At 41.9% G+C, this 21,164-nt stretch overlaps 1 protein-coding gene across 1 annotated transcript in view; it reads right to left on the bottom strand.

Moving 5' to 3' along the window:
* Window positions 1-21,164, bottom strand: part of OTOG (otogelin) — a 205,494-nt gene that overhangs the window by 111,050 nt on the left and 73,280 nt on the right. The window contains exons 18-23 of the mRNA XM_059722614.1: window positions 20,702-20,826; window positions 17,948-18,160; window positions 15,784-15,949; window positions 13,882-13,956; window positions 11,131-11,174; window positions 10,529-10,682 (exon numbers count right to left, since the gene is read on the bottom strand). Of these exons, the coding sequence (XP_059578597.1) occupies window positions 10,529-10,682; window positions 11,131-11,174; window positions 13,882-13,956; window positions 15,784-15,949; window positions 17,948-18,160; window positions 20,702-20,826 (777 nt within the window). The remainder of the gene's footprint in view (window positions 1-10,528; window positions 10,683-11,130; window positions 11,175-13,881; window positions 13,957-15,783; window positions 15,950-17,947; window positions 18,161-20,701; window positions 20,827-21,164) is intronic.

A 21,164-nucleotide genomic window follows, 5' to 3' on the forward strand; every position in this document is an offset into this window, starting at 1 on the left:
ACTGTGGGGCTTCACTCCCATACCCAGCCATTGCAGAGGCTGTGCACGAGTGGCAGCGAGTGCTAGCAATAGAGATGGCCCAGTGGAGGCCGTGCTCCTCACTGCAATGTGCAGCGTTGGCTGGAGCTGCCAGGCACCTGAGCTCTGAGTGCCCTGCCTGCTGCTGCTGCACCATGGGGGAAGTACAGAGGATGGGGGGGCACACTCCCCCACCCTCCCTCCCACGCCACAAACCCCACACACCCACACCCTGCCCCCACAACCCCCCACATATACAACGCCCCCAACATACCCTATACCTCCCCACACACACTACTACACCCCATCACAACCCCCCCATACACACATCCTACCCCACACACACACACACACACACACACCCCTACCCGACCTCCACATCCCACCACACCCACAATATATGACTAAGAATTTATTTTTGAGCTATTATATAATCACCTCTATATACACAACACAAACACGAATCATGACAATTTTTTTTTTTAATAAAATTAAAATATGTTATAGTACGTGTTTGGCTTTTAGTATATGTTTTAGGTTTTTTCTGGTTCTAAGATGGCAATCCCCCCGCCCAAAAGGAGTATTTCCAAGGGCTAAGGGGAGGGACTTCCACTCCCAAAATGGTGATAAGGAAGTGGGGCAACTGTCAAGGGGCAGGACTAGCCAGGGATGATCTTGCCTTGAACAGGAGGCTGGACTAGATGACATCACGAGGTCCCTTCCAGCCCTACTTTCCTATGATCCTTGCAAATTAAATAAGGCTGAGTTGGTACACAAGACACATGGGAATGGTTTTAATATTTTTTATACCTCATAGACTAGACATGTAAATATTACTATTCTGCTTTTTCAAATATAAAGCAGTAGAAAAAAAAAAACCACCAAAAGGAAATTTACAGTGAGCATGAGTAACTGGTGACTTCTGAATCTGGGGGGGCACCAGATCACTGAGTGGGGGTATCCCCCAGCAGCTGATCGCTGAGCCAGCGGTGAAACCAAAAGTACTAGCAGCACTTCCGCCAGCACTTCCAGTTTCACCACCAGGGCTTCTCTTGAGGCAGGGGGGCATGCCAGTGCGTCTCCTGCTACAGGGGGGCATGCTGGCACTTCTCCTGGTGCCCCCACTTCCAGTGGCCAATCTCAGGGAGTACATGTCCAATCTCAGGGAGTGCACATGAACCCACATGCACCCCCTACACATCACCAATGGCAGCGAGCAGACTCAGTTCTTTCTGTCTAGGCAGACCTATGAGCATGTGATTATTTAAAATATCCAATTATCTCTAAAGAGGTTCACAAAGCTCACCTCTTTACCAAGAAATCCTTACCTACTAGTTATTTTGATCATAGTACCGGGACTGACTATGAAGCAGTGTGCAGAAAATAGCTTTGTTGTTTTCAGCCTTCATCTTGTTATAAAGGAAATGTATTTGCCCTTTATTTAAACCTTCAGGTGCTGACAGCATCTGACATATTTAAAATATTTCATCAGGGAAAAAATATTGATCTGAAATATTTAATTGGCAGAGATATTAAGAAAACTTGGGTCAAGTGATGTAGGGTATGCAGCTTATGGTGTTTGGACCATGCATTAACATCTGTTGACTACTTTGCACAGTTATGTGGCCAAGAAATTCTGGTTATTTATTATGTTGGAAATTCTGTGAAACTGGACAATCATCATAATGGTTCCAAACAGATCTAGAGGTGTAAGTGAAATAAGGGATCTTCCTCTAATATGATTGTACATAAAATAAAGATGTTTCAATCCAGGACCTGTCTAATAAGCAAGCATGGAATAGTGACTTTTAAGCCAGAGGTCACAAACATATAGCCCGGTCCAGCCCATGAAGCCACCTGCATCTGGCCTCTGGTGCCATCTCTGGGTCTGATCAGACCCACACTAGGCAAGGCACGTGCCCGTGGCGCAATTCTGGTCCACAGGCCAGATCGTGCCCATACCACAGCCCCACCACAACATATCTGACTGGTGGCTACTCCAGACAGTTTGGGACCTGTGCTATGTGTAGCATGGTCCCAGAACTGTCAGCGTGGGACCAGGACTGCAATGTAGCTGGGCTGACCACCATGTGCAATGTACATAAGGCTCTGACCAGACTGTGCCACAGAAGGTGTTCATTTCAACCACTCTGGGATTCCTGCCACATGCAGTGTGGGTCCCAAACCAGTCAAAACAGCTGTTGGATCAGGTATTCTAAGGGAAGGGGAGAGGGTCCATGGACTTGATCTGGCCTCTGGACTGGCCCTCCACCACTCATCTGGCCTGTGGTGCTGGATGAGTTTGACACCCCTGTTTTAGACGACATAGAGATTATCTCCCTATATGCAATTTTCATTATAGTCCCCTAATAATATCTGGTTATTCCTTCATGGCCTACACCAGGGGCAGGCTGTAGTAATACAGCTTTCCTCTAAAGCAGGCCACCACTTATGACCCAGCTGCTTCTTTCACCATTCCCCTGCCACTATTTTTCACTGAATGTCACTCTGGGCCAGCATTTCCCAAACCTTGTAGATGCTCTCATGCCCCCACTACTAGAGCCTCCCCCCACCCCCTTGCTCCCTTTGACAAATGTTACCAATAAACAATTATTTATGGTTTTATCTCCCTTCTACACTGATTAAAAATGACTTACCTCTTATTTGCCTTCCAGTAGAAACTTATAACGACTCAATTAAACAGTCTCAGGCATTGACTAAACTGATAAAGTTGCACCAGTTTACATCAACTCAAGGATAAAAAAAAAAAAAAATTAGTCTCATGATATCAGCTTTAGCCCTTGGGTATTAGTTATCTTATAATAACTAAAGGTGCACCAATACATCAGTCCATATTGTATTGGCACCAATAAAAGAAAAATTGACATTATCAGCAATCAACTTTTTTTGGCCAATGTGGCTGATAATGTCACCAATAAATGCTGCATGCATGTGTGCAGCTACAGCATGCACACAGCCAGGAATGCAGCCCGGCAGCTTGTAGAGCAGCGTCCAGCCAGTAAGTCTGTGGGGGGAAAGGGGCATGGGGCAGGGAAGGGATGGGGGGGGCAGATCAAGGCCCCCAGGCTGAAGGAGGGAGTGGGGCAGGGGCAAGGTCAAAGGCATAGGCAGAGGCAGAGACAGGTGCTCCCCAGCCAGTGCAGGATGGGGCACGTTGCGGGGTGAAGCTGTGTGCAGCTTGTCCAGGGGCATCGGGGCTGGGGGAGGTGGGTGGCTCCTGTCACTGCGTGCACCCACAGGGGAGGCATGGGGGGCATGTCCCCCATGAATGTGCGCTCAGGGCAAGGGCAGGCTGCCCACTGTGTGCTTGGGGCTGGGGGCTGTGCCAGCCTCTTCCTGGTGGAGGGGGATGGGCCAAGGCTGTGCTTGGGAGGGGGAGGGGGGCTACAGGGTGGCCACAACAAATTCTGGGGTGGTCACAGCCCACCCCATAGCCCCCCTCCCAGTGCTATCATCACTTGCCCCACCCCACCTGCCCTAAGTGCAGTCCTGGCCCAGCCCTCCACCAAGAAGAGGCCAGCACAGCCCCCAACCCAAGCATGCAGCAGGCAGCCTGCCCTCATCCTGTGCACAAATCTAGGGGGAACATGCCCCCTATGCCTCCCCTTGGGGTGTGTGCAGCAGCGGGAACTGCCCTCCCCCCCACACCCTGCAAACAAGCTGCCTGTGGTTCCGTCCCATGCCCTGCCCTGCCTGGGCATCACTTGCCTCTGCCCCTGCCACAGCCCCACTTCCTCCTTTACTGTGAAGGCCTCAAAACTTCCCCCTCACACCCCTTCCCTCCCCGTACCCCTTCCCCTCCACAGACTTACCGGCCAGACGCTGCTCTCCAAGATGCTGGGCTGCATATCAGAAATTGGATCGGTATAGGCCCATATGGCTGGTTAACAATCAGCCATTGGTATTGACCAAAAAAAATCTTTATTGGTGCACCCCTAATAATAACAATAAATGAGAAAGTTAAGTTAACCAAAATTAAGTGAGACTTCACAAAGAAAATACTATGATTTGAATAAAAGTTTGCTGAAACTGTTGGTTTTAAAAAAATCTCACCAAACTTCCAATGCTATGTTATTTATGTTAAATTGACTTAAAGGAGTACAGTGTCAGTCAGATCTTAATTTTCAATGTGGACAGGGAGAACTGTTTCTCTGGACAGGTAATCTTAATGCTCAAGCAAATTCATAATGTGTTACAGGGCTGTTCAACTTCTAGGTGGCCAGGGGCCACTGGTGCAGCAGGATAATCCATGGCCCTCTGGCCTGCACTGCGCTGGCATTCCATCTGGGACAGTGCTGCACTATGCCAGTAAGCCCATCCCCACCCCCTTGCTGTACTGTGTCAATGCACCCCTCTCCTCCCCTCTCCCCACTGCACATGATATTCACGTGGGCATCCCAACCCCAAGCTGCAACTTCATGAGCTTCCACTGCACAGTGTGGTCCTGGGGTTGACTTCAGCTCCTCATGGTGTGCCACACTATACTGCCCCCGGTGTTGGGCCAAGAAATCAAAATCAGAGGAGGGAGGGAAAACCCAAAGCAGCTGGAACAATGACTGCATGGGAGCCCAAGGACTGCAACTTACTCACTTTCAGGCTGCTTGTAGCCCGTGGGCCACCAGTTGGACAGCCCTGCTATGTGAAAATCCTTGAATACTTGAAGGTTGTCATAAAGACAGGACATTTCCTGGAAGTGATGGTATTTCTTGCAGCTTTTATTGCATAAGAATCTGCAGTGAACAATCCATTTTTCTGTGTGCATGCAGCCATGCATGCAAGAGAAAATATGAAGCTGAATCTGGTTTGTGAAGTCATAGATCCATAGATTGTTAGGGGCTGGAAGGGACCTTGCAGATCATCGGGTCCAGCCCTCTGTCCCCCCCGGGCAGGAAGACAACTGGGGTTAGGTGACCCCAGAGAGGTGACTGTCTAGTCTCCTTGTGAAAACCTCCATGGTAGGTGACTGCATCACCTCTGGAGGGCATTTATTCTACAGTCTGGACACTAACTGTGAACAAGCTTTTCCTGGTATTAAGCCTGAAGCGGCCTTCCAGGAGTTTATATCCACTAGTCCTGGTCTTCCCTGGGGGTGCCTTAGTGAACAGTTGTTCACCGAGCTCCTGATGCACTCTTCTGATATAGCAGTAAGCCGCTATCAAGTCCCCTCTCAACCTTCTCTTCTTTAGGCTAAAGAGGCCCAGGTCCCTCAGCCTATCCTTATATGGATTGCCTTGCAAGTCCCTGATTATACAGGTGGCTCTTTTCTAGACCCTCTCAAGTTTTTCCATGTCCTTATTAAAGTGCAGTGCCCAGAACTGGATGCAGTACTCCAACTGTGCTCTCACTAGTGTTGAGTACAGCAGGAGTACGACTTCCTTAGTTTTACACGAGATGCATCAGTTGATGCATGCCAGTGTGTTGTTTGTCCTGCTGACCACTGCCTCACACTGACAGCATTCATACGATGATCAATCATTACCCCAAGGTCCCTTTCAGCTGTGGTGCAAGTCAAGCTGTCACCACCAAGCCTATATGTACGCTGGTGGTTGTTTGCCCCCAGATGGAACACCTTACACTTGGAAGTGTTAAACTTCATCTGGTTCCAGTCTATCCAATTCTCAAGCCTGTCCAGGTCCACCTGTATCTGCAACCTATCATCTGGCATGACCACACTGCCCCATAACTTGGTGTTGTCCACAAACTTGGCCAGCAAACTTTTCACTCCCCCATCCAAATCACTGATAAAAGATGTTGAAAAGCACTGGTCAAAGCATGGACCCCTGTGAGGGACACCACTGGCCACTCTGCTCCAGGACAACCCAGATCCGTTCATGAAAACTCCCTGAGTCTTACCATGTAGCCAGTTTCCCACCCACTAAACTGTTGAGCAGTTGGGCCCACAATCTTCCATTTTTCCCACAAAGATATTGTGAGATACTAGATCAAAAGCCTTCTGGAAGTCTAGGTATATAATGTCTACCACATTATACACCTAGATGTACCACGTCATAACATAAGCACTAGGTTTGAATTTTCAGTAACTAAAGTGTTCAATCAGCTCTAGCTACATTACAGTAATAGAATTAGAGATTTCACATCTACTAGAGTCTATGACTTTAATATGCTGTCATAGTTACAGTAAGATTCAGAGGTCTCAAGAAAACAATAGAAGAAGAATAGGAAAATATCTCATATTTGGTCCTTCTTTTGATATATGAAGACTTATAAAAAAAAAAAATCTTAAAAACATCTTTTCTAAAGTGATACCCAACTATGAATGCTCATATGCATGTGGAGTATTTGGTCCTTTCAGAGAAACATAAAAGAGAAACATCAGACATGATTGGCATTCAAATAGCTTGAGATAATATACAAAAATGCAGAATACATTGAAAAATGGAGACTGTATGTGGGAGTGATGCAACATGGCATTATAGTTGATATGCACGATTATTTTTCACCTTTGGGTTTACATATTTTATTGCTCTTATAAATCAATGACAACTCATGCATAAATCATAAAATGCTGCAAAGAAATGCCACAGAGAATACCAGTAGGTAGCAGAAGCATGAATTTATGTAAGAAAATAAACAAAGGGTTTTTTTGAAGTAAATCTGGTGCAATATAAATTTCTATATGTGTCTGCAATGTAACAAATATGGTATTAATATAAAATGAGATGAGTGATGTGAGATTACTGAACCAATTAGCAGATTATTATCTCAATGGAAGGTATTTAATAGAAATCCCTTATTACTTCAACCTTGTGCAGTCTCCTTTCCTTATCTATAGCAAATTTCTCATATTTAAGTACTAAAATAACAACTTTAAACAAAATATACAGAACTTTGGGAAAAATCCTACCAATTGTTTGGAATTAACTTGGCTATCAATACAGTTACTCTAAAGGAAAGAAAAAGACAGACAGACCCTCACATATTTTTTTTTCATAGTGAAATGCTTATATTCTTGCATTTACTTAATTCCTGGATTGTGAAAGAATACTATCATATCATACTATGCTATTATACTATTTATACTATTATAACATTTATGTAGGGCAGGTTACTGTATTTATAAATTAAGAAAAAATAAATTAGACATTCTTCCAGGGTGTCATAGGTATGCTTTGTTTTTCTATTCCATAGTCCCCTTGCTTAGGGATTTTTATTATGTACAAATCCTCTCCAAGCTGTACCTACTTCTGATACCTATGGTCTTTGTGCCATTAACATCCATTTGATCACTTTACAAGGTCAAAATATGACCTATATAGCTGCATTACTACTAAGGTGTACCATACTCTTCCCCTTTGGTCTCCTGCACTAGAGAATATTCCAAGTTCAGGACTGGATTTGGCGTTCTAAAGAAACCCTATGAATGGTAACCACAAAATATACCACAAAAGAGTTATTCTTGATCTCCAATTTAGCAATTAGTTGTTTTGAGGTATATGAATTAATTTATACATTGTACTTTTACAAGGCAAAAACTTTTATATAGTAATTCTGCACTAAATGCCCCAATGGAAACTATATAGTAGAACCCAAACAACAACTGTGCCCCATAATGAACGCACACCAAAAATCTAATCAAAGACAAAAATACCCAGTTACCTGTGGGGGCACATTTGTCACAAGACAACCACTGTCTCTCCAATCTCTCAGTTCTAATCCTCAAAGGAAATGTACAAAACACCTTTTGTAGATGAGCCTATAAACTTCACTTCACTTCATAAATCTACTGGATACAAAAAATAATGGACTAAATGTAGACAGTGGATTTATGTCTCATTATAACCTGCCTGCCGTCCAATAATCCCAGGTAACCTTTCTATATTTTGCCAGCTACATTTTAACACTGGTCAACATTCCCCAGTTTTGTGCCCCCACCACCCCACCCCCAATCTTCCCTTCCAAGTATTTGCATTTTCACAGACTTGCCTTTTGATTGGCTTCGGATTCTATTTCACCCAGGAGAGTACGTAAACACCAGCAGACTCTCCATACACCTAAAGAAGGATGTTTGTGCCTGAACACATGTAAAGAACTATTTTTCCAACTATTTAGTTGGTCTAATAAAAGATACCACATTTACCCAAATATACTTGTCTGCCTCTAAGGTAAAAACATTCCAAATACCAATGATTCCTTCAAAGAAAAAAGGTTAAGTGTTACCTGTTAAACTTTCTTCATTTTGTGAGTATTTTCATTTTATGTGGCACTACCTGTGACTGTCTAATTCAATGCTGTGAACCCCATTCATCCAGGGGGGGTTTACGCCTACTTCCCATCGTAGCTGGTCTGCTGAGAAGCCAAGAGAGGGAGAGGTATGGAGCCACAAGGAAGAGAGCAAGTTAGAAGGTATGTGGCTCAATAAGACTGATACTGCTCTGGAAAGAAGGGGATCCTGAACTGTAGCCCAGACCCTTGTTTCAAATGGGGTAGGAAACCTATTGCTCTTCATCTACTTAGCCCAATAAATATAAAAATGATTCAAGAGATGAGCTAGAGAAAGGATTGGATATTGCCTAAGTGGTAGTCTGGAGGTACCTAACTGTACCATGCTGGAAAGTCAGAGGGATATAGGTTCAAACTCTTGAGTGAGGGAGGCCTCAGTCTTCCACTACCTCAGCAAATGTCCTAGCTACTAGACCAAGGGTTGGCAGTCAACAGCCAGCAGACCAGATCAGGCCCACGGAGAGGTTCGATCTGGCCAAGCAATCAGTGGCATGCAGCTGTACTGTGTCTCCCAATTCTTCTGCAGAGCCCCCTCCACTGTGGAGTTTGCTGCCACACTGCTTCTGTGCTTACCCTCACTGCAGAGGGGATGGAGACCAAGGACAAAGCTAAGTGCAGGCAGGTGGCTGCTCTGTGTGGCCCACAGAGAGGGCCAGGCTGCAAAGTGCAGCCCTTATTTGCAAACGGTTGCCAGCCCCTGCATTAGGCTATTAAGCAAAAGCATGGAAGGACCTCCCCTTTTCCTCCTGCTGCATCTAATACCCTATGGCCATGGGTTTTTGTCAGATACAGTTTTGTGACTTATGCTCACCCAGCCTATACACATGGAGGCATACACCTGCACAGCTTGAGTGCAGCATACTGTACACACTCAGTAGCCAGGCAGAAGCTTATACAGCTGCACTACACATTGGGTAGGATTGCACACTGTATGCATGTTCCACAAATAGGAGTTATGCAGCTGGGTTAACTGCCATTTGGGCATGGAAAGAGAAATAGGATTCTGCATGTAGTCACTATGGCTGCATCTACACGTGTTTTTCTGCAGAGTAAACTAATTAGCTGCAGAGTAAAGCGTCACCATCTATATGTGTATTAGGCCATAGTAAACTAATTTACACCAGAGACAGTACTATCTTATGCAGGAGTAATTTACTGCAATTAAACATACATGTAGATGCTGACCACAGATATCAAGTGCACTCAGTCAGCCCAACCAGCCATGGCCAAGAGTCCTGCCTACCACCTAGCCACAAGGCTCTGCACTTTTGGCACCCTCATGCCCCAACCAGCCCCTCTGCCATCCTCCACCACCAGCTGGGGTTGACCCCCATGTACCCTGCCAGCCTAGACCGTCTCCACCCCAGCTCAAATTGTTGCTGTCTTGAGCACCTGGGTAGATGATGTGCCAGGGAGTAGTTTACTCCAGCTCAAACCACTCTGGAATTTATTGCTTTGCATTAAATTGCACATACAAATGCAACCCATGTTACCAGACTTGCAACTGGAATGAATGATGGTCTTCATAGAAACTAAGAAGTTTCACAATTAATGTTTTATACTTTTTAAGGTAAAAAGTAAAAGCAGATGAACACAATAGAATAAGACAGCTAGATGTAAACTAGTGTGTCTCCAATGACTTCACTGAAGTTCTATTCATTCACTTACACTGAGGACCTAGTCACATGGTACACTTTGGGAGAATTTTTAACTAACATTGACTACCACTAGCTACCATTAACTATACATGGTAGTTAGTGAATATCTTCCTCCAAAGAATCAAGCCTAAAGGACTGAATTACCTAACTCATGGAAAACCAAAAGGGTTTGAGCACTTAGGTCCCATTTTTACACTTGGAAAACTCATCTTTTGAATTTATAACATGTTTCTCTTTCACACCAGCACACAATGTTTAGCTCCAAAAAATCCAATGCATTTTTATGTGCACTATCAGTACAGACCCTGTAAAACTCTGAAAGCTTTTGTCCTTATAGGATCTTAGACCTTTGACACTATCTGATCTTTACAGTTTCCTCCCTTGCTTCACTGGCCTCTAGAGGATTGTGCCTTTGTGTGGTGAACACAGAGGGAGAGAATTTCTTCCCCCTTCACATCTCATCTTCTTTTAATAGAAAAGCGTATGCTTTTCACCACTACAGTAGTAATATATACCGCATAAACCAACTAGTCAGTCACTCCTGACCATCTATACTTGTACATTAAAAGGTAGAGATGCTTTGGACTTACCCTTGTGGGCAGGCACATCCTGAAACACAAGGAAGATGTGCTGAGATGGTGAGGTTTAGTAGCTGATTCTCACAGGTTCTCTCCCTGCTAAGTTCAATATTAACCTGTGGATCACTACAGTTAACATAAATCTGACCAGCTGGGCAATTATGCACTGGAAAACAAAATAAAACAATTATTCATCATTCCTGAAATTTTATATTTGTTACAAGAAACTAAAATTTTATGTGACAAAATATTGTATATGTTACATTTTAAAAGGTTGTTTTGAGAGACAGAATTGTCTTTAGTTTGTTTCTTGGGAAATCCACTGGTTATGTTTCACAATAAACTTGGGTAACATTATAATTCTGAAAACATACTGCAGTTATAAAATGTTGATAATATAATTGCTCACAGGTAGCCAGTATTGTTATGAGAGTTGATACTGCTTTACTCTCATCCTACTTTTAATTAAACCACAGGTTAAACTATCAGTAAGACTGCAGTCTTATAGGGATTCCTGTCCCCACACAAAGTTTCACCATTAGCAATGAGAAGAGAATGATTTCCTTTCTATAAATTAACATGTGAGGTTATTTTTCATTTGACTCTTTACTTACCAATGTTGTTATCCTCACAACTCATAATTCCATCTCTGCAATGGCTGCAAGAAAAATATGTGAAGCTGTATTTAAAGTCAGGGGAGTCTGAAATGTTACTATTGGATGACTGTTTAAACATATTAATGCAGAAAACCATGCAAATTGAACACAACCAATAAGGGAAAAACAATTGCTGTTTTTCTCAGTGCAGAGTATCAATACAGTTGCAGCTTACCTTGCTCCTTATATATAAAGAGTAGAATTGGTCCTTGTGCAAATGCTAAATTAAACATTAGGGCTCTTGAACCAACACAAAACATACAAAATATGTTAATACATGGCTAGATCCAATATTTCTCCTCCTGATATCACTAGTTTTACCGCTGGCTATAAGGGGCCCTAGAGTAGGCTCTGTATGCAAAACAAAATTTCTAGTATCTTACAATAATTTTAAAAAATACGCACACATAGAGCTGTAACAAAGTATTTACCACAAATTTCAATTCTAAGTTTCCTCTTAGTGAATGAAGTAACCTGTAACTTTTGAAAAAATGTTTTAGTTGGTATTCCACTCTATTAAATCACAATTTAGGTGACCAAGGAGCAGGCTAGGTCACCCTAAGAAAACACAGATGATGCTAAAGGGAGCTCAAGAGGTCTGCCAATGCCACATGGTAAAGATACAAGCTGAGCAAAAAATATGACTACATTTCACCTCCTCAGGCTTGCCACTAAGTGTAACTAAAGCAGAGCTCATTGAAGAACCACAAACAGAAAGAAAAATTAGAGAGGAAACTAATAACCACAAGCATTCTTTTAGTGTCACAGGTTCTGAAGCTCTCAGTTTTTCTGAATCTCAAGCAAAGTTTGATACTGGTATCATAATTATACTGAGACTGAACTTTGCAACATGTTCCCGTCCCCCTTAATCTTCCCTGTAACCCCAATAAGAAATGTAGTTTTTGAAAAACAGAATTAAGAAAAAAATCTTTCCTTGAAAATACTGGTAAGTACAGTATTTTTCCCAGGGAAAACCCAGGCAGCTGTAGCAAAATGTTGTAGCTGCTCTGTTAACCCCCTAGCTACAGGTGCTGCTGTCTGAACCAAACTGCCCAAACCTCTCTTCTCTTCTCAAGCTGAGCTGAGTGGGCAGCCAGCAACTCAATAGAAGCTTCTGCAGCACAACCTCTGCTGGGGGAAGTGGAAAAATATACAGACTGCACCTGTGCTTAAATTTTAGCATCAGAAGAACTAAAGAAACACAACCAATTATAGAATTACTAAGAAAAAAAAAAAATCACACATATTAGCATCTACCAAAACTGAGGATGTGTAAATGTCTAACTACAGCAATATAGAATGGTAGCTGAAAGTTTTCTCCTATGCTATCACATTCATAAGGTATAGCTGAAGCAAGGCATGACTGGTGCAAAGAAAACAAATTAGCTATTTTAAACTAAAACGTCATTGCAACAAATAGCATGCAAAGAAGTACTCCTGTACTGCGTCACTGCCTGTGTCTAATTCCAGGCAAAACAATCTAGTACTTTATAGAATGGTAGTGAATTTGATATCAGCTCAATTTCAGAGAAAAGAATAATAGTATTGGCATCAGTTCAGGCACTGTGCTTTACTAATACAGAATATGAGCCAATGAACTTCAGTACTATTCACTCACTCCTCTGCTACAACTCTGATCTGCCCAGTACACCTTCTGCTAGCCAGCCAGAGCAAATACAATGTCAAATACCTCTGTCTGTGCTGCTGATGACAGTATTATTATAACTGAAGCAATGTATATTTACAGAGCTATCCAAATACATTATAATGCACATTCTGGCTAATTTGGACAGGAACATATGGAGAATAACAGAAGAAGATGTTATTGTGGACATGGGACAGGATCACAATGTAAGTGAGCTTTTAAAGGTCAAAATAAATAAAATGGAGGCAGCAGTTAGCAAAAAGAGTGTAGAGTAAAAGACTGCTTGAAGCATGAACAGAAACTTAAATCATGAAAAGTTTAATAAGTCTTCTTCTTTAATGTTGTGAGTGCGAAGATATAAAAGGAAAAACAAAAGGTAAGAGTGAACAGTGCTGAATACGAGGGAAAGATATATGACTTGGGGCAGGTGATATTCAGTGCTTATCAGTTAGAATTTATGATTAACTATCTTCAGCATACAATATCCCACTATCTGCTCCTTTCTACCTCATCTAGGCATGGATAAATCCAATGGGAGTCCAGGAGAGCAGAACTGAACAATAGGGTAACTAGGGCAGGACAAGCAGGGCTCCAGCCACAAGGACTGACTTAAGGGGGGCACTGGTATACCCCTCACCTAGGAGCCTTTACCACAGCAGATGCAGCTGGGCCATAGGAGCCTGGCAGGCACAGACCCACACCCAATGATGTATGTGAGGGGGAGAAGAGGGTGGAATGATACAGTCCTGCCCTGGGGTCAGGGGAGGGGCAAACAGGTCATCAGGAACAGGCCTCTGGGAAACCAGAGAAAACATCTACGGGCTGTTACACTGTTAGTTTGCAATACTTTCTACTCAAGGTTGTAGAGGGTAATCAGAACAGGCAGAATTTCTAGAAACTAAGATTTCACAGAGGTGCCACATAAAGATACAAAAAAAAAAGGACTTTGTAAAATTAGACTATGCTAGTCCAACAAAGATAAAACAGGATAATGTGAATGACTTGAGAGAGCACAGAAAAATTACATTTGATCAGAAAACAAGCTAACCAGATGTGTGTCTTACCATTTGCCTAAAGATGTGATAATATTTTCTCCAGGTGGATAGTCAATTCCTTGAAAATAACAAGGACATTCATTCCTATAAGGGAGGAGGACAGATAAATGTGATTGTATGGTATTATGTATGAAACCAAACTTCACATTAATCTTTAATGGCTGCTGTTCAAAACACTGAGCTTCATATTCTACATACAATATTAGACTGGATAGCTAACGGGATATTGTTATATTCATATTGTAATCTGAAAGAAATCTGGAGTAGCAACTTCAGGTTGTATCAGTGGAGTGAAAATAATCCAACATCAATTTAATATGTTATTCTTAAATAGTCTATTTTAAAAATATATCATATGTTTAAAGTACTACAATTTAAAAAGTAAAACCACGCTGAGCTTGTCATAAAAAGTATGACAGAACCTTCCATTAAAAGACAATATTTTCCATTCCATAAGTAATCTATACAACCAGCTGAAAAGAAAGCATAGCTGGAGCAGTGGGGAGGACTACTCTGCACCGCATATCCTCTGTACCATAGGCACGTGGAAAATTAGCAATTAGTTAATACTGTATTAAGTGAAATTAATTATCCCCTTTGTGTTTCCATCAGAAGACAGCCTGCGAGAGAGATGTTTAGGAGGCTTCTGAATTGAGATTTTTCAGTAATGAGAAAACTAGTACATGGCAGGTAAGACTCCATGCATCCAGCCAGAGATCCATGAAAAATTATGGCTGCACTTTGACTTCTGTTAGTTTTTCTTACCCCCTTTCCATCAGAGATGTTCTATATATTTTTTGTGACTCCATAGGGAAGGGACAATGTTGTCCCTTGGAAGACACATGAAATTATTTTATTCTACTCCCAGAGTGAAATTCTGGTTTCACTGGAATAAACAGAGTTTTACCATTGATTGTTTATGCTGAAGAGTGCATGTGGCAAGATTACTCTCATTGCATCAGTGTAAATCCAGAGTATCTGATCTGATGTCAGAAGAGTTATTGCAGATATATACCTTTCCCTCTGTCTCTACAAAAGTGTCATCAGAAATCATTTTAAGGAGAAATAATAAAAAGAAAGACACAAAGGTACACTCAAGCAGAGTGGCCCATACATCTAGCATGGTCATAGACCAATGATTTCTGTAAGTCAACAATTTCTGTAGTCAATGTCTGGTCAATGTGGTTAATGTCACTCCTCCATTTTTGATGTAGCAGCCAGAATGACAGCTTAGTAGATAAAGGCAGACTTCATCAGGGCTTGAACTCATGTCTCTAAAGCTGTAGCAAAACATCTCAATACTTTAAGGCTGAACCCCAGAACAAAAGAGAAATATCATACATACAATAATCAGTAGCAAGAGCAAAGCCCCTAACACACCCAAGAGATTTCTTTTGCCCCTCTGATATGCTAGAACAGCTGGCATGTAGATATTTATATTTGATGATATTCATTCTATAGATCTAGAACCATAAAAGGACTACTTTTCAGAGGACTGAATGCTCTGAAGGGTGAATTTTATTGAAAGAAATTCTCTGCAAATACTGCATTCTCTCCCTGCAGAACAAGTGAAATATTAAGGCCTCTCAGGATGGCACATGAAATTAATTGATAAAAATGATCATGCAATTCTATGAAAACAATAATAAAACATGCATTTGAAATTACATCATTTTTCTTCATTCTACCATGTCTAAGAATGGACCTGTTATAGCTTCATACCTTTTGTTTAGATTAAGATTAAGAATGAAAAGAACACAAATTTTCCCAGTTAACACAATTCTGTATGATACTAAAAGCCTGCCAGATTTACAAGTACATATTGTTCTACAGCCCATATACTAAAACATACAAATATACCTAGATAAAATGATACTTAGATATAATGTCAGCTCTACAAAGTATAGTTACCTCTGTATACATTTTTCAGTCTTGGTGTTCAAATACATTCCAGGGAGGCAAGCACAACTTTCAACACAATCACCACTGCATGTCTCTGGCATAGACAAAGCTTGGCAAGTTTGTCCGCAGGTAGACATGCAAGTACTGTACTCCTTTGTGTCTTCACATGAAAGAGCTACCCAAAAGAAACAATTCTCAAATTACATTGCAAGAGACTCACAAACTCCACTTTCTGAAATCTTTCTAAGGTAACAAATTTCTGATGAAACATCATTCTTCGAATCCAAATAACATTAAACCCCATTAAAATTGGCACTATGATACCACACTATATAAATTACTCAAGTGTAAATCCAGAGCAACTCCAGTGAAGTCAATGCAGTTAATCCAGATTTATACGAGTGTAACTAAAGAGAGTTGGCCTTTTGTCTACAACTCACAAAATGCTTGGCTCCAAAGAGACAGCTTTGAAGAGGGTACAGTGTCTTAAAGAAAACACAATAAAGCAATAGAATAAAATGTTGTGCTTTGCAGCTGTTAAGTGACACAATCCAAATTTTTTTATATCCCTCCCTCAAGGACACATACTGATAGTGTGCAGTCTAGTGCAGCTCCTCAACCAAATCTTGTACAGATTAATGAAAAAGGACCTCAGGTTTTGAAGAGGTGTTGGAGACATTAATATATTTCAAATCCCTAAAATGGGATTAGCTGATATTTTACAATAAAACTATATTAACACATTAATTCATAAATTTGTTTTAAAAATATACAAAAGTCTTACAGCTAATATTTCTGCAAGGGGAGTTTAGGTTAGATATTAGAAAGAATTTTTTACAAGGAGGGTAGTGAAATTCTGGAACAGGGTACCCAGAGAGGTGGTAGAAGCTCTAACCTTGGAGGTTTTTAAGATCTGGCTAGACAAAGCTTTGGCTGGGATGATCTAGTTGGGAATGGTCCTACTTTGAGCAGGGGGTTCAATGAGATGACCTCCTGAGGTCCCTTCCAACACTAATTTTCTATGATTCTAAGATTCAAAGATGCAGACATTTAAAATAAGCTAGCTGTTGAGCAGAAAAGGAGACTGCATGGGAAAAGAGGAATTCATGAATTCTGTGAAAACATCCTCCACCTCTGATAGTGAAGTATACTGAACCTCCAGCTCAAGCTAAATGCAAGGAGGTCAGACTAGGTTGATACATGTTTCATACAGTTATAAATACTGTATAAGGCCCCTATCAACATCTCCCAGTACCACTAAAAGCTCAAGCTTAAAATTAGTAGTGATGATCCCTTAGATCTACTTGTACTGTGAAGCATTAACAAAGGAAATAATATAGTATCAAGTATCTTTGGCTATATGCAAAAGATATCCCACCTCACCATATTTATACATTCTGGGCAATTAGCATGGTTGAATAAACTCTGGCACAGTTCATGCTGGAGTTTACCACTCCTGGGCGCAGCAGTTACACGTGTGCCAAGGACTGTAGCACATTCAGGCAAGGTGGTGCAGCCCCATCTGGCATTGCATATGTAGATGTTGACACTTTACATCAAAGCTTATAAATCAACTCTGCAGTAAAGTGCATGTGTAGATGCCCCCCCTCCCCCCTTGTATATATAAATCCTAGCAATACTTCAGAAGACATCCTCATTTTGTGTACTTCACAGTCAGGATAAGGTCAGCAAGAAGGGCAGCTAACAGACTGTAGGGATATGTTCAATTTCAACCTAAGCAAAGAGCCTGTTGTGTGAATCCCTTAAAAATAAACCCTATATAATCCACAAAGCAATGGTCTTAATACAGAAAACAGGCTTCTATGCATCTGGCCTGTAAACTGAACAAACACAGTTGGAATAAAAAAGTCAAAGCAGTCTAAGATATTAAGACATACAAATAAGTCCCCTCACCTTTTTCAATAACCTCAGTTTTAATTTTCAGACTTGAAAAATTGTATATTATGATGTCTTAGTGGGAGAAAAGGGAAAAAAAGCTGCAAGAAATAACCCTCTGAAAAATAATGGCTTGGATTCTGATTTAACAAGAAAGGGAAATGCATCCTAGCATTCTATATATTGGATGAGCAGCTTAACTTAAATTTGTTTTCTGCCATTCCTAAAGCGAAAGATGAACCTTAATAAATTAGGCCTGAAATGAAAGACAACTTACCACACTCTGGGACATGAGCTCTAAAATCTATTATCACTCCATATCTTCGGCACTGATGAGCATAATGGGCCAAAGCAGAGCATAAACAAATCTGTCCACATTTACAGGTGTCCTTTCTACACTGTTCGAAATAGGAAACAGGACTCAGATAGGAGTAGCATGGAGCAAACGGTTCTTTTGTAAGGATGCTACAAGCTTCTGCTGCATAAGAGGCTGTTAAAGTAACATAAAAATAAACATACATTAGTTACAAAAACTCTTGAAACTTGGAGGAATATTAAGATTTAAGATGTTTTCCTTAGATGAGGAAGTATTACTGTGCATTGGAATGATAATAGCAAGAGATCTATGAGCATGCTGTATTTTACAAAAGATTTATATGTGCAACCTCCATTGTGATCAATAGGAACTATGTTGCTGTATGACATAGCTGTTAGTGGCTTTGAACCTGTACTAGGAGGGTGCATCTACACGTTCATTAAGGCACCTTTGCTACAGCACATTAAGATCAGTACCTCTAATATGAGGTACTAGATAAATGTGCAGTAGCTGTGCTAATGCACAGTAGAAAAGGCAAACTTTTTTTGTAACACTTAATGAACAGTAGACCAATTCTACTGTGCATTAGCATTGTTTTTGCTGTGACACGTTAATGCAAATAGAACAGCCCACTGTGCCTCAAGGTGTTTTGCGTAGATGCGCCCAGAATGACTTAAAAACAGAACTGTTAATATTTTGAAATGTCTACAGTTGTGCTTGGTACCTAGGTAGTACCTTATGTCATTAAACTGGCCCATTAAGATAAACTAAGCAACAGCTATGAGGTATAACCCATGCATTAAGCCCTTTCATGAACTTGTCAAAATAGTAAGAGTTGTTCCACTTAAGTAATTCCCAGTACCTTGTTCCAGACAGCAAGGACTTGAAGGAACCATATGCCACTCAGAATTCATTCATTACTCAGAATTTCAGGGTGCTTTCAAGCTACCAATGTGGAGGTAGTGCCATCAGTAATGAGGACAAAGAAGCACTGCCAAATGGTTCAGTAAAAAGATGAATATTCCAAAAATCAGGTAGACCTATCTTAATACCTTTATCTATACCGCATCAGGAAGAGCTTACAATCCAAGATGAGCACTAAAAAGACTCACTAGAGGGGTTCAATTGAATATACAAAAAATGTACATATATATTTCTATAGCCTGGCTTCAATAAAAGTGCAGTAATAAAATGTGGTCTGCATGGCATGATTAATTGGCATCAAATTCATTCAGCTGAACCCAAGTTACAATCATGATCGAACCCCAGTAATTATCCATTATAATGCAAGGACAAGCAAATACTTAATTATTTATATTTTCTAAAGTTTATCTGCCTACATTTTCACAAGTTTTACTCTAAACCAGAAGCGACATCTCAGCAGGCCCAGCAAGCTGAATGAGTGACACACAGCTGAACCACGGGCCAGATCAGGCCCACAGACCAGCTCTGTGCTCTGGATCCAGCATACAAGGCTAGTCTGGTGTGAGCATACCACCTGCACACCAGAACTGGCCCTATGTGCCACTTGCACACTGGAACTGATCCCACCCCCCATCTGAAGCACATGCTGAATCTGGCCCTGCTCGCCACGTGCATGACAAAGATCCAGCCCTGAATGCCATGTGCAATGCGTGCCAAATCCAGCCTGCACTGCATGTGGTATGTCGATTGAGTCTAAGACCCAGGGTCAGTATAGCAGACCAGATGATAGGGCTCCAGAGCCTGGATCCAGCCCATGGACTGCATCTTTGACACCCCTGCTGTAAACCAGTGGCATACTGAATTTCTGCTGGCTTATTGTCTTCAATCTATTTTTGCATGCTTTTTGCATTAAAAAAATTGTAGGAATAAAAAGAGGACATGTCATGTACTTAGTTTTGGGTCACATTTTAAATCACTCTCATCTAGTGGGGATTTTTTTTCATGTCAAAACATAAAACTTAGTTTTACAAATGTTATATTTAACATATCCATTATTTTCACACAATTTATTTCATTTCGTTCCATTATCTAGGACAAGAGTGCTCAACTGCTGGGCTGTGGGTTAAATGTGGCCTGTGAAGCTTTGGTGTCTGGCCTGTGGTACTCCCCACAGGTCAAGAAAGTTGGCAGTAGGGGAGCAGTGGCAATTAATCCTGCAACTCCTCCCTGCTGCCAAATTCCCAAACTCCGTGAGACGGATCACAGCACGGCCACACCCCCTCCCTCTGTTCAACCATACTGGGGCTAGACCATATCACTGTTTTCCTGTAAGGTCAGGTCAGGCCAGGGCCATGCCTCCTCTCCCCCACACAGCTGGGTTGGGATTAGGCCCTGTCCGCTCCCAACATGCAGCCAGGCTGAGGCTGGGCTAGGGCTCAGCTATGTCCCCTTCCTTCTGAAGAGCCAGGCTAGGCCCCTTCAAACTTGCGCAGTTGGATCAGGGCCAAGTAAGGCCCCCTCCAACTCCCCTTCCCTCACATGGCCAGGTTGGGGCCGAGCGCACCCCATCTCCCTCCACGAAGCCAAATGGGCCTTACTGCATCTACCCAGGGTGCCAAATTGGGACCACCAGCTCAATCCAGCCCCTGGACAGACTGGGCACTGCTCATCCGGGTCCACTAGGCAAAAAGGTTGAGCACCACTGGTCTAGGAGAACAGAATTTAACTTGAACTACAGTAATATTAAAGATTTTGTGGTTGGATAAGCAGCAATTGATCCTTACTGCCCACCTGCCTGTAGATGAATATCACAAGGGTCCACCTGTGAATTGTCATGCTCAAGAGCACATGCTGATGAAGTTTTCCAGGAGTTTCCAAACAGCTGTGGAGTGCTTTCCGGTACTCCTGCTGGAGATCTTTTATAAAACAAAAGGTCATTTACTGAAAACATTGTAAATTCAAGCATGATCTCATAACAGTACCACATCCTGCAAATGAAGCTGGTTCAGTCATCCTATACCACTGCAGAACATTCCCCAGGATAGAGGTTAGAAGCCTGTGGCTTTTGACCTCATCACCTCCCTCCAAACAGCAGAAAGATGCCTGGGAAAGAAGACAGAAGGGCCCAAAAGCCATTTGGTTTCTGACAGCAGATGAAAGAGCAAATAGGACCTAAAACCATTTTCACTGGAAAGAAGGATGGACCAGAACTGCCCTGAGAGTGGATACTCTTTCTGATGATTCCTCTGGCCCA

Source organism: Alligator mississippiensis, chromosome 2 (genome assembly GCF_030867095.1).
Source record: "Alligator mississippiensis isolate rAllMis1 chromosome 2, rAllMis1, whole genome shotgun sequence".
In the NCBI taxonomy this organism is placed as follows: Eukaryota; Metazoa; Chordata; order Crocodylia; family Alligatoridae; genus Alligator; species Alligator mississippiensis.